Here is a 15,102-nt window from a genome sequence, read left to right as displayed (position 1 = left end):
CGAAACCTGTAAATTCAAAATAAGAAATGAAAAACTAAAAAAGTAAATAAATAAAAATCAACAAAAATACAATGTTAAATACTAGAGTTATACAAAACCCATCATGTAAGTTCGACTCACATTTGTAACACCAAGTCTCTCAACCTATGACAAACCGACTAAGTACACATATACACTCATAAGTTCAACAATGTTGAATTATCTGGAATACAACAAAGTAAAATTTTCTCGAATTTGTTTGTCTTAATTGAATGCATTTGTAATATTTGAATATTTATTAAGTGCTTGTATCTAAGTGAATCTAAATATCAAAGCCTAGTCTAAAAATTTAAAATTCTGTGTTTGTCTATACACCAACAAACATGATTCAGCATTGTCAATATTATCAGGAATTCAAGAAGACCTTTTCTTACTAAAAGAAAACATTTTTTAACCTTTGCAGAACACGAATAATTCTATAGTGTCCCACTGTTAAATGAAGACCATTTTCTCCATATAATTTATTACTCAATACGTTTCTCTACTGAGAGTTGGCAGTACCCTACTAGGGGTAACAATCGCTATCAGGTGTCTGTGATAACAACCGACACAAACAGCGTTATGTGCTCTCCGAGGCACGTTGGGATAACCCATAAGGACATAAAGCAAAACGTTGACAAATATTTGTAGAAATACAAATTTCTGCCCCGACGTTTAGGTGATTATTGAATATTAAATATTTAAAATATATAACTAATTCAATTATAATTAACCAGTTGTAATTCTTGTTACTTACTGTTCATTTATCTTATACCCTCACTTTAATAGTGTTCTTACAGTTTTATGACTACGATAGCTACGATATTTTATATCGGATAATAAAGTGTTATAGTTCATTACGCCAATCTTTTATATATTGAATTCTTATTTCTCATATCTAAAATATAACAAATGTAATAAATGTCTACTGATTTAGATGCACAAAATAATTCGGTCCGTTTTTAAAAGATGGCTTAAACTGTCATGGATATTGATTAGGGATAGAAGATTGCAGTCGTTTCTGATAGGCATTATAAAATATGTATCTTTTCATATTGCTTTGAGTTTTTTCTTTTTAAATACTTGTTTTTATTGAATTGAAACTGTACAAAATGTGTGTAAATTTGTAGCGTTTGCGGGAGATTTAAATGTATTGCTTTAATTTCAAGAAAAGTGCAGCTGAAGTGTACATTATTCTTGTAGAACCTATATAGCAATTCTCTTGTGTATATATATATATATATATATATATATATATACGAGCAATGCCCGCGACTTCGTCCGCGTTGAATTTAACAAAAAAGTTATTGTTCGTTTCGCAGATTAATAAAATAAATTTCTAAAATAAAAGTAGCCTAAGTAACTCCTTATTATATCAGCTATATGCCAGTGAAAGTTCTGTCAAAATCGGTCCAGCCGTTTCAGAGATTAACCGGAATAAACAGACAGACAGACTAAAATTGTAAAAAAAATATTATTTTGTTGGATGTATATAGTAAAAAGCAGTTATTTAATATTACAAACAGACACTTTAATTTAATTTATTTGTATAGATGTATACATAAGAATTTCTCTTTTAAGGGCATAATATTATTATAAAAGCTACGTGTCAACTCTGACGTTGATCAAATTCATTCCTTTTCGGACAAAATACAGATGAGCAAATGTCATTAGATATGACATCCAATGAGAACCGTTATAAAATATGCAGGAACGTTCTGCCCGAGAATGAATATAACTGACCGTGTATAAAGTATATTATGTAGGTTAACTATAATTCGACTCAAGTCACCTTCAGAATATTCGCGCTTACGCTTCAGCCTGTAATATCCCACTGCTCGGCATAAGCCTCTTTTCCCATGGAGTAAAACATCAGAGCTTAATCCACCACGCTGCTCCAACTCGGGTTGCGGATATATTCCTTACTATGAGTAACGATCTCTATCAGGTGTACATGATAATGACCGGGACCGACGGCTTAATGTGCTCTCCGAGGCACGGTTGGGAGACCCACAAGGACTGCACAAACACCTAGACCACAGCAAACATCTGTATGGCCAATACAAATGTTTGTCATGTGCGGGGATCGAACCCGCAACCGCCAGCGCAACAGCCACAAACTAGTGCTGTGACCGTTGCGCCAACGCGTCATCAAATATTCATTTAAATAAAGGAGATGGATACGATTCCATACATTCTTGGGCCAAAATGTAATGAAATGAAAATGGTATCAATTCTTGCTTTTAGGCTTATTGAACCCTCGTTGAAAATTGTCTATATTTTGGCTATCTGAGAGTGGAGTTATTAGACTTTTTGTAAAAGTGAGGTTATGTTACAATGTCTATAAAAAAACCCGATCACTTAGTTTTTCTAGCATTAATGTTTGTTATATTTAGTGAAAACTGTTTGAAAACTCATTACAAATATTGATGTACACTTGAAACCATAAATAAATATCAGGAATGGACTCAGAATGCATCGGAAAACAGTAAACACGAAACGAGTGACGGACACAGTATTACTGTTAGTCAGCTGTCAAAGCTGTTATTAAATATATGATTTATTTTAAATCGATACGAAATCGATAATCATTTTGGTTTATCAGATATTAATTGATATTTTCGATATTAATGTAACTTTATTTAAATGTTTTTTATTGTTTACAGCTTTAATTGTGCATCTAATTAACTTGAGTTAATTAACTAGTGCAAACATTTTCTTTTTGAATTCTGTAATCGATTAAAGTTGAATCGATACCCAAATAATTTGATGAAAACTATCTTTCTCAATTTTCTTCGCTTCTAGATTCAGAATTAAGCTGATATTTTATATTTTAAAATAAAAAAATATGACCAATTTTCTAAACAATATCTCTACTCATTACATTTTGGCCCAAAAGTCCCCATCTCCTTTAAAAAGGTGCCTCATTTTTATTAAATTTAATCAACTAAACTCCAGTCATATCGTATGTGAAATATTGATTTAATGTAAAGTTATCATTTAGCCCAACTACTTATTTTTATAATTACATATGTACCTTTTGGTTTGGCGCATTTTAAACGAGTATTAATTATAAAGGTGTATGGTAATTTAATCGTATATTTTACTCGTAGTTCTTTGTGCCTTTTAATTCACAAAATATTTAATAATGACTATTGAAATATTTTTTATTTACTTATTACAATTTTTTTTTTTTACAAATTATGAGATGAAAGTCACACGAATAAGAATTAATCTAAAAATTTAGAAAATTGTATTACAATAATAAGATAAGTAGTGCAAAGACTACAATAGCTCAAAGGCAGCGACATATTCAGATTGATGACCCCCAAAAACGAGTATTCAAATTCATTTTCACAAACCAACTGGAAAAATGCCTTAATCTTGCGACGCTCGATCTTATCTAAAACAATTATTTATTCATAATTGTATTCAAATGATTACTTAACATATACTATATAGTACTGTGTAGCTACGGTACTAAAGAATATAACTACCCCCTCTCTTCCCGTGGGTGTCGTAAGAGGCGACTAAGGAATAACACAGTTCCGCCACCACCTTGGAACTTAAAAAGCCGACCGGTGGCGGGATAACCATCCAACTGCTGGCTTTGAAATACACAGGCCGAAGACGGGCAGCAGCGTCTTCGGTGCGACAAAGCCAGTACTGTGTTCACCAACCCGCCTGCCTGCCCAGCGTGGTGACTATGGGCAAAACACATGACACGTTCACGTTATTTTTGGCGTAAACTTGTGGAGGCCTATGTCCAGCAGTGGACTATATAGGCTGTAATGATTGATGATTGATTTATAAACATATGTGTGGTATGGAGTATTAAAATTTAACCCAGAACACAATAATACATTTACTAGCGTGTTTGGGCAGTTTCCAGTTACCCTGCTTTTAATTCAGGAATTTATTTATTGATTTTGTCTCGAGTCACATATTACAAAAAAAATAACAATCTACATCAGCTGATGGTTACTTAAAACACAGGCATTTAGCCTTGGAAACGATTACCCGATACGATTGTCTGTATATTTTTAATTCATTTACTTACTGTTTATTTATTGATACTACTAGATTTATATAACATTTAGTAGAAGCAAAAGCTTAATAAAGGAACCTTCGCTTCTCGCAATATAATATAATCTACATTATTTATATTTTAACGACGCGTTGACGCAGCGGTCACAGTACTGACTGTTGTGCTGACGGTCGCGGGTTCAATCCCCACTCACGACAAATATTTGTATCGGCCATATAGATGTTTGTCGTGGTCTGGGCGTTTGTGCATGTGTATTGTGTGTGTTTCCGGACCCCCAACACAGGAGAAAATCCTACTGAGGGCCGTTGAGTGTGAAGAGGTTATTTATTAATTATTTTCTTTACCTAATTGTTTAAAAAAAGCAAGTAGTTAATCCTTACCTTGATTGTTCCTATTCAAAGCGTCGTATATAATTTCACGTATGATACTCACTTCAGATTTAGTTTTATTTGTGATAAAACAAGGTAAAGTCAAAAGTAATGTTAACTTAAAAGTTCGTGCGATTGAAAAAATAGCAATCGACTCTATGGCCTGAAAAACAGAAGATTAGTTCATTTTTAGTTATTTGTAAAACAATATTACCTTCTAACCTGAGGATATAATTTCTTACTATGTGTAAGTAAATGACTCAAAGAATATAAATCATCATCAATAATCATGAAATCTTAAAATCGCAAAAAGACGAAATTCAGCAGGGAGGTAGTTTATAGTTAGTAGAGGTCCGTTCAGAACGGATTTTTCGATCGAAGGTTTCGTGAGTTAGTATGAAAGACCTTCCTTCACTTTTTATTCCGCAGGCTTGAAATTTGGGAAAGAGTTAGTGAACAGCTAGTAAGTGTCTAATAAGAATGAATTTTATGACTGAGCCGCAATAAGAAATAAAGGGGCCCTAAAATTTTTATCCTTACAAACTTTAAAATCGACACAACAATATTTTATAAATAATTAGTAAACATCTTATCTATTTACGTACCAATCCTTAAAAGCGGTGATAAACACATCATAAAAAATTACCGTCCTATTTCAAAGTTAAGTTGTATTCCGAAGATATTTGATAAGATTATATACAATATTATACTATTTTAATTAATTTATTAATAGAAAATCAATGGAGATAAATCTTTTGTAATACATTGATTTCTTTCATGTGCAATAGATAAAGATTTTCAGATTGTCGCCATGTACATAGATTTTTCTAAGGCATTCGATAAAATATCCCATTTGATACTTCTTGAAAGATTTAAGTACATTGGTGTGCATAGCGACCTTCCCGTTGTATTGAATAGTGCCTAACTAACCGTAGCTAGGCAGTTACTATAAAAGGATTCACCTTATCTTTTATCCCAGTGCCACCCGGGATACCTCAGGAATCCAATCTGGGGCCTTTATTATTCAACATACATATAAATGATATTACTATAACTTTTAAGTGCTCCAAATTTTTATTATACGTCGATGACAGTATTTTTTTTAAGATAACTAAAGACAACATCAACATCACTGTATAGGGTTTCAGAATGACCTAGATTGAGTTAGTAATTATTTTTCAGTAAACTCTTTATTTCTTAATTTAAAAAAGTATCGTATATGGTGCTCAGGATATCCAGGAGATCCACCGATACACTCTTGTATAACACATTTGTAAAATCTACTCTACAGTATTCCTCTTCTATTTGGAGTCCTCAGTACAAGTGTCAGATATAAAATTGGCCGAATACACGACAGGTACCTCAAGAACGTAATAGCAGTTTCTTTGGAAAATACGAATGTTTTGATAAAACCTATGTCGGCCGTTGGTCGACGTGTTCAGAAAGGTGAAGTTCTGTCGTATAAATAGTGAACAAAGAAATCGACTCGTCATATTTGGTTTTAAAATTATATTTTAAAATATCAACGTTTTAATTCTAAGCATAGAATAACCTTTAACGTCCCAGCTACAAGAACAAAATTTTCTAAAAAAACGTTTATTAACAGAAGTTGTGCCTAGTACAATGATTAGTTTATAAATATTAATATTTTGCATAAACCTTTATTCCTGAACTGCTTTTGAAATTGTAAATATTATTTAACCCTTAAGACTCTGTAAGTTAGGCATTTAATTGGATAGAATATAAATAAGTATTCCAGCGTTGGCAGATATTCCTTATGGAAAAATAGGAGATTAATTAGTATTACAGAAATTACTTAAAAATGGCTTCAGAAGACCTTAGTGGCGACTATTTTTCGCACTACTGTTCCATGACGCGTGATTGAAAAGAGATCTCCAAGCAGTCTGGTAGTTCTAGCGCATGAAAGGTGAATCATAAAATAATATGGAATACAAAGAGATCCTAAATTATTATTATAGAACTAACTGCCCGGACAGACTTCATTCTGTCAAAAGTTAATAGTATTTTTTTAATTGGTATTAAAACCTTCTGTGTGCTGTGTGGCTACGGAACTAAAGAATTTAGCCACCCCCTCTCTTCCCGTGGGTGTCGTAAGAGGCGACTAAGGGATAACACAGTTCCGCTACCACCTTGGAACTTAAAAAGCCGACCGGTGGCGGGATAACCACCCAACTGCTGGCTTTGAAATACACAGGCCGAAGACGGGCAGCAGCGTCTTCGGTGCGACAAAGCCAGTACTGCGGTCACCAACCCGCCTGCCCAGCGTGGTGACTATGGGCAAAACACATAACTTGTGGTAAACTTGTGGAGGCCTATGTCCAGCAGTGGACTGTATAGGCTGTAATGATGAAAACCTTCTGTGGGCCTTAAGGAACATACAAAAGAAATAAATTAGCCGAATTGGTCGAGCCATTCTCGATTTAAGGGCTTAGAAACATTCATTTTTATTAATAAATAGATACAATGATTATACACTACTTTAGTCCGTCTGAGTAGAATCTACTAGCATTATTATAAATGTATATATTTTTTTTCAAGTTGACAATAACTGTCATTAATAAAGAAGTATACCAATGCAAAAATATATTTTTGTAAATGTTATCAGTTTATTGAAATAAAATACATTTTCCATTTTAATTTAGTGATAAAACTAAATAATAATAAAAAAGCCATACAAACCTCAGGATAAGAATAAGCCTCTATATTTTGAATCATCGTAATTGTATGCTTCAATACAGATATAGTTGATAAGCCGGATGTTATTATTATTGCTATCATCTGTAAACATGAATTAATCTAGAGATTTCTAAAAACCTTTCCTTCTTGGTGATAACAAATAAATCATTAGAAATTTACGGTTAAGAAAAATTTCTGACACGAATTTCAGCCAACCCCCAATGAATTACCGTGAAACATTTAGCTCTCTATCTATTCTTTATAATAAGAGTATTTTCCTAGAAGAATTTACAGAATTATACAGAACTATTATACTTGTACTATATAATAGTACACAAACTTCAGATTACTTAAAATAGTTGGTAATATGTTCAAAATATAAAAATAAATATGATTTTTACCGATAAACTCATTAGACAGCTGAGTCTCTTTGAACATTTGTGAAGCAAATCGTAGAGATCGTGAACAGAACTGACGTCTAAATTTACTCTCTTTACTAGTTCTCTTATAGTCTCAGAATCTTTGCTATCAGGATGATTTTTTATGTTCATATGAAATACCTTAGCAACATGCGCCTTTACGAGAGCAAGCCTTGAGAATATTAAAGCGAGTAAATAACAGTAAAAAATCATCTCAACATCGTGAACTATAATAGGTAAATAAATGATTAAGCCTTCGAATGATGCATGAGTGAGAAAGAAAACAAAAAGTACAGAGAAAATTATTTCAGAAAGAGTATAAAATAATATAGCCCTAACGCCATATAAGTACCAGCTTTTTGGGGACAATAGCGGTGCATCGTCTCCGATATTAAGTTTTTCGTCAAACAATTGAAGACTAGAAAAGAATTTACGCGATGTCTTACGCATCAATAAAGCGCCAAAGCCTAGTGACAAATACTCGACAATGATCACTTTTTTGCTAAAATTGAATGTTTTGACGTAGTTATAGCGAATCACCAAAGTAGCTGTCACGAGAAGTAACAACACGTCGTATGTATAACTCAACCATAGAACACATTTTCTGTATCCACATAAGTATAAGCGATTTATTCCAATGAATGTTTCAAAAATAATCAAATATTTCATCTGGTCTATTGTAGTTTTTGGTTCCAAATAGTTGTTTAACTTCGGGGTTTTTACTTCAACAGACATTTTGTTCGTTCAGCGTTGCTAGTATTTTGAAATATACTGTCACATGAAGATATAATTGTAATGTTCATAATAATCAAAACCATTTTAGTTGATCAAAATCGATTTATAATAACAATTTAATCCACCGAAATTGATTGACATCATGTATTAAAATAATGACTTTTCAATGTTTCTTTAAGGGCATTTCAAAACAAATTATACAAATTACTATTTATACATTTGTATTTTACGTATTATTGCAATCAGTTACGAAATTGAAGTGCTTTGTAATTATATCTTTAATTCTCTAAAGTACATGTAATGGTATAATATTCATATACGGTGGGCAACTTAATACCTGTATGTTTAGGTAACTAATAGAAAACAAATAGGCTTAATAAACAGCAACCCGCATTGGAGCAGCGTGGTGGCAGCTGATCCTTCTCCTACATGGGGAATGAGGCCTCTGTCTTGCAGTGAGATATTACAGGCTGAAGCGTAATAAAACAAATACGTATGGTATGTCATCTAATTACAATAAACTACATAATTTATTTATAATTAGACCCACTTTATATTTCTGAATTGGTATACAAAAATAATAAAGCAATTACAAGAAAACCTCTTGTAATATTTTGCAGAAAAAGTTCTGTTGCTACTCAATCAGCAGGACTGTAAGTTAGGCACGTACAAGACAGTTTTAAGACGAAATATTTCGCCTGGAATTTAGATTACCTTTGTATCTAGAAATCTAGCCATGTATCTTAACAAACGTTTGGTATTTAATAAACGTTACTAATAAAAGATATAGGCAAAACTTTATTGTTTAAGGAGTTAGTATTTTTCTATTTAATCGTCGGTTGATTAAGAAGATTATATTAATAAATACCGTACATTATAAACCACAGAAGAAATATTAAAAATTAAATTAACATAGCTTAAAAATAAAATTAACATAGTCAATTTTTTAAAAGGTTGTTTTTATTAAAAAAAAATAAAGGTGACAAACAGGCGTACACTATGATTGTAAGAGGTTACCGTTGCTAATGGACACCTGCAACACTAACAGCATCACAAACCGACCCTCCTTTCAACCCTCCCTAAGCACTGGAACCGTTACTCTCCACAGGAACACAACACTATTTTAGACCAATATTCTTTCTTTTCTAAGGTTGAGGTTGATCAATTGAACCGCCTAATTTTGTGAAAGGTATTTCTTGCTGTGCACTGACTCGTATTAAAATTCCTTATCATTCAAGAATATATCAACCTTACAGAAGATCACAGCTACGTAACATTGCTCTCAAATAGTGTTGTGTTCCTCTGGTGAATAAGGTGGCCACCCGTATCTATAGGCGACATAGATAGCGACATAGCGCTTGCAGTGATTCTGGTGTTGCAGGGCTACGGTAAGCGCTTACCATCAGGTACGCTTATATTTATCTAAATATCGTTATTGAATACATTATCATACGAAAACTACAATCTTAACTTTAATACAATTCAATGGAAATAAATAAAACTAATTTTGATTTAACTTAGTGTTAAACATTATTCTAATAATAGAATATTTAATACTGGAAGATATCTTAAATTTATTTTAAAGTACTACTTGAGAAACTAGGCACGTACGACGCCGATTTAAGAAACTCACTTCGTAGTTTGTTTATTTGTCAAAAATGTACTCTCGTTTATGACCACAATAAACCGTTCGTAATAAAACTTTAGATACACCGCTTGTTATGGCTCAGCGAACGTGGCAGTTTACTGGTTACCATCGTCTTGGGAATTCATTTACACTCACCATTATATTCTTTAAATGTATCTACAACATTAATTAACCGACTTAAAAAAGGAGGAGGTTTTAAATTTGACTGTTTTTTTTTAATGTTCGTTTGCTGATACAGGCGAACGGAGCAATAGATGTGCGGGCACACATTTTCTTTCTATCTTTGTCTCATAGCCAGTTCCGTTTCGTATATCTAAGACACAATGCAGGCCTATCGCTAAAGAATTTTTACATCAGTCATGTAGTCTAAAGCACATTCATTTTTTTATGTGAAAACTTCTTTTGGCGCATCGCACACACATTTTTTCGTAGATAGTAAGTAAGGCTGATCCGTCACGCACTGAGGTGAAAGGCTCGATCGGATTGACTCGGGACCGCCGAGTGTACCCGAGCGAGAAAAATACAGACAGCTGCTCTTCGCTACTGAACGATGACAGGCTCGATCGGGTGAACTCGGGAATTATTGCGTTATTGCTTGATTGCGATTGCGAATGAAGATTTCACTTTTGCCGTGCGGGCACACAGTCTATTTTATTTAACAGGTATACCGCTTTTCTAATGTTTACGCGAATTTTACTCATTTAATAAAACACTTTTTTCGGATTTTATCGCGGTTTATTATTAACTTTTGAAGTCTTCCCGTGACCATGGTTGCTGTAAAGTATCCGAAACGTCGGGAATCAAAAGTTAATAATAAACCGCGATAAAATCCGAAAAAAGTGTTTTATTAAAAGGTATACCGCTTTTACGACTATATATTTTATATGGGTGTATCGCTTTATTATTTTTAAAGACTGCTTCTCATGTGGTCCCGACCTGAAAACTTTTATTTCAGCGAAATATGACAAGTATTTTTGAGCTATCCCCAACCCGCCTCGGCCTCGGGTACAATACTGATACTAAATACTATCAACAACAAAAGATTCTATTCAGTTATTTTTTGAAATTAGGTAAATACCTAACCCTAAACTACGATTTTCAATATTTAAAAGTACTTGCCCTAGTACTAAACAGATTTAACTCTAAATTAAAACCAAGATCTTAATAGAAGAAATACCACTAATAAATTATGGTTTTAATCTAATCCTATCCAACCTTATATACTTACCTACTATAAGTGCGATTTAAATATTAACCTTAATACCGATGTTGAGCTGAAAAGTACATTTTGTTCTAAAAAAGAGTTCACTTTAGAATTTAAATCCTATCATACAATTGTGTATATATATATATATATATATATATATATATATATATAAATTTACCGTAACATGATATAATAAAATGAATAAATAAATATGTACGTATAAGTACGGATTACGTTATCGCGCTGAAAAGCACGTTTTTATTAAGTAATAATTGTTATTTTCCTCGCTAAAGAGCTGCCAGCGAGTCAGCCAGTAAGCAATTATTATGTTTAATCGTCACTGCATTTATAACCTATTCTACAGTTTCGCATACTATAACATAATGTTTACTTCGTATACAAAACAGAAGGTTAACGCAACTACAATGATAAATGGAAACAGAACAAAAGAAATTGAATTATAAAAATAAATCCATTCATAGATGCGGAAAATTCCTTCTGTTGGATTTAGGGGATGCTTATACCGTCTTAGGGTACGCGATTGCGTGCGATACGCAAATCCCTAGCTTTTGAAACGATAAAAAAACGTCCCTACTATAGATGTATTGGATCCGGATCACCTCAGATTGTTTTATTCTCAGTCGTATGATGGCCATTCCGTATAAACAGTAAACATTTTTATTTTTTACGCACAGAAAATATTTGTAGGAATAAATTATTGTAAAACTTTTTGTATAATGAGATAAGCTTGCCCCGTATTGTTTGTGCTAATATAATTTTTAATAGCAATAAAGTGTATACTTTGTATCCCAAATTAATACTTTAAGCACAAATTTTGTACTCCTTTTTACGAAAATTGCGAAGACGGAAGAGTATGAAGTTTCGCACACCTATAGTTTATATAGAGAAAGAGTGCAGAATGCTAATAATATTTTTAAATAATGCATAAAAAATCCATTAATTCAATAAAAAAATATTACACACACACTAACATGTATTAGACACAACACGCATATATACCTACTCTTTTGTTTATTGTTATAGAAGTATAGTCTTTATTAACAGAACCTTAATAATGTTCAAACTTATATTTTCAATTAATAATGGTCGAATTTCGACCACTAAGCGACCATTAGTAATATTATTTATGTTATTAGCGATAAGACCGCCTTTGTACACTATTTTATTTTTACTTTTTTTATTTGTAATATGTTATTGTGTTGATTGTTGTTGTGTACAATAAAGAGTATCTATCTATCTATCTAATTTGTAACAAAAATTTAAGTACTTTATAAAGCCTGAAATAAATAAATTTTGCTTTAATTGCATTTTATTTAACTGATTGGTTATAATTTATGTTACTTAATAACTAACATTAAAAGATATAATTAAATACGGTAAACACTGTTACAATTTAACGATGAAGTAAATATTTGTTATTTAAATTAAACTAGGGTAGCATTTTAATTCGCTACAAAATGCTTAGCATATTAAAAAATTATATAATGGCGCTTCGATAGGTTAATTGAAAATATTGTACACTGGAAAGAAAAAATATAGGATCTGTATTATAAAATTGTATTTTTAACCGTAAAACTATTATAATGAGATTTTTATCCACTACTACCTTTTTGCCGCATAATATTTTAAGCATATAGGTACTTTTTTGTATTTTAAATTATAGTTTTATATTATTACAAAATAAATATTTATCATGATTGAGAGACAGAAATACTGGTATAAATTCCTAAAAAAAATATTCTTGCATCTGGCCTTATTGTTAATTATATTTTGTTGTAATAAGGGAAAAACAGGGTTTGAAAAAGGAAAAAGAGTGAAAATTTTAGTGCACTTCCTCTATTTACTTTTATAGTAATTACATTATTTAAAACGTAGAAAATCCTACAAGATATCTTTTACAAAATCGTGACTACATTTTGTTTGGTCCTGGACGAAAAACCTTTAAAAAGCTTTGTATATAACAACCGTATTGTGCCTACCACAGATCGATAACATCATTAATGTCAACCCATATATCGGATTATTAAAATAAAAGCCGGCCGCGAGTGAAACAGGCTTTTTTCAATTTGTTTATCCATATATCGAATGTTACACGTGTCTACACACACTGCAAAAATTACCTGTGTCCCATAACTTTACCTACGAAAGTCCCGACTCTACTATCCGTTACTCGAAGATGTGTAACATTTTAATGTATATTGAAAATTCGCGACTAAATTTCGTCACAAATAGTTAAATAGTTTTAACGTAAAAGAGTAAAATACAAAAGTCATTTTAAAAGCCCTTCTAGTCATTTTTGACTTAGATTTGACTTGATTAGTCTTCTAGTGTCAGATAATCCATATATTAATCTCTTTATTTATTACTGATGTTTGCTTAATATTTATATAATGTTTGCATAATGTTGTTATACGTATTATCCAACAGTCGTAGAGATCGAGTTTAAGACAATGAATACAGAAAATATCTCTAGAGACACGCAATTATCTAAATTTGTTTGTTCCAACTTTGGCCCAAACTCCAGAGTCGCTTAACTTTTTAAATTACAAGCACTTTCTCCGACCGTGATTAAAAACAAACAACTCAGAAAGATAATGTAAAGTGCAAAAAAATAAACAGGCTTTTTTTAATTTGTATGTAAATGTAACCTTAATTTATTTTGGAAAATTCAAACAATTTTTGACATTTACTGACTTATAATATCGTTACTCATAGTAAGAATATATCCGCCAACCCGTAGTGGAGCAGCGTAGTGGATTGAAATCCAACCCTTTCATGTGTAGAGAAAAAGACCTATCCCAAGCAGTGGGATGTTACAGACTGAATCAATGTAATAATTCCTATAAAAAAAAAATTAAAAAAAAAACAATATACGACAGCAGGATACAGTTTGTTAATATAGAGTCTCTGAATAAAACCTTTGATAACATTAACATTTCATTTTCGCTTAGCTTATATTATTATCTTCTGAAATAAATCATATTTGATCCTATTACTTAAACCGATCTTAACCTGCACGCTAAAAGATCTTGATAAGACCGAGTATTTTGCGTAGAGCTTATTAAACCAATATATCCATAGTTCACAGTCAATTGAGCCTGAGCTCTACTTAAGCCACCCTGACTGAAAGACTACGGGAAAGCGGCTTCAATGCTTGTGGATATACTAATCCCTCCAATCTCGGTAGAGCTAATGAATCGCCTATAAAACACTACACGAGCAAATCCCCGCTAATGATCTAATCACTTACAATACTATTAAAGCTATCCCTCGATGTCTAATAGTACTGCTTGTAATGATTCTCAACCCTACTCCGAAGGAATCCTTGAGGCCAGGCCCGTATCGATTCACACAATTTGATGTGTAGTAATACTTTTTACATTCTCTAACATAGTAAGTACCTCTTTAAATAAATAGTATAAATAGATTTATTAAATGAAATAGGTATTGTCTTCTTCAATTTAACAAAGAACCACGAAATCTGGCACCCAGGCTTCATTTACAAGTTGTAGCCACTATAATAGCTTCAAAGTTTGTACTCATTATAAATCGCCATACGTTTTTATATGATAGTTCAAATTGAACAAATAAATTATTTTTAATCCGATATTGGTCGCATGGTTTGACCAGTGGGAACTACGGTAAGGCTGCATTTCTTCAAGTTTCCTAATCCTCTGTGTTGGTGTGTAGTGCTGCTTAGGTCAAATCTGCATTTGACCTAGCACCACCTGCAAATTTGCATTTTAATAACATAAAAAATTAAACTCAAAACCGTTTCTTGTTTTTCTCATGCGTTAAGGATGATTCGGTTCTTTCCTTTAAAAAAAAAACACTTCTTCTAAAGTCAGATTATATATTTATTTATCAAATTAAAGCCAATTAAAAAAATAAACTTAATTACAGAGCTGGTAACCAAACGGTAAGATGACTTTGTTTTCCGT

At 32.1% G+C, this 15,102-nt stretch overlaps 1 protein-coding gene across 1 annotated transcript; it reads right to left on the bottom strand.

The window, feature by feature from the left end:
• Positions 1-3,248: 3,248 nt before the first annotated feature.
• LOC123658014 lies at positions 3,249-8,285 on the bottom strand. Its single transcript, XM_045593493.1, has 4 exons — positions 7,533-8,285; positions 7,135-7,233; positions 4,447-4,597; positions 3,249-3,421 (listed from the first exon to the last, which is right to left on the bottom strand). The coding sequence occupies exons 1-4, from the start codon at positions 8,283-8,285 to the stop codon at positions 3,249-3,251; spliced, it is 1,176 nt and encodes a 391-aa protein (XP_045449449.1).
• Positions 8,286-15,102: the final 6,817 nt, after the last annotated feature.

The sequence above is a fragment of the Melitaea cinxia genome, chromosome 11 (assembly GCF_905220565.1).
Source record: "Melitaea cinxia chromosome 11, ilMelCinx1.1, whole genome shotgun sequence".
Lineage (NCBI taxonomy): Eukaryota > Metazoa > Arthropoda > Insecta > Lepidoptera > Nymphalidae > Melitaea > Melitaea cinxia.
The sequence above is the reverse complement of the archived record's forward strand: the minus strand, read 5'-3'. Positions and strand labels throughout refer to the sequence as shown.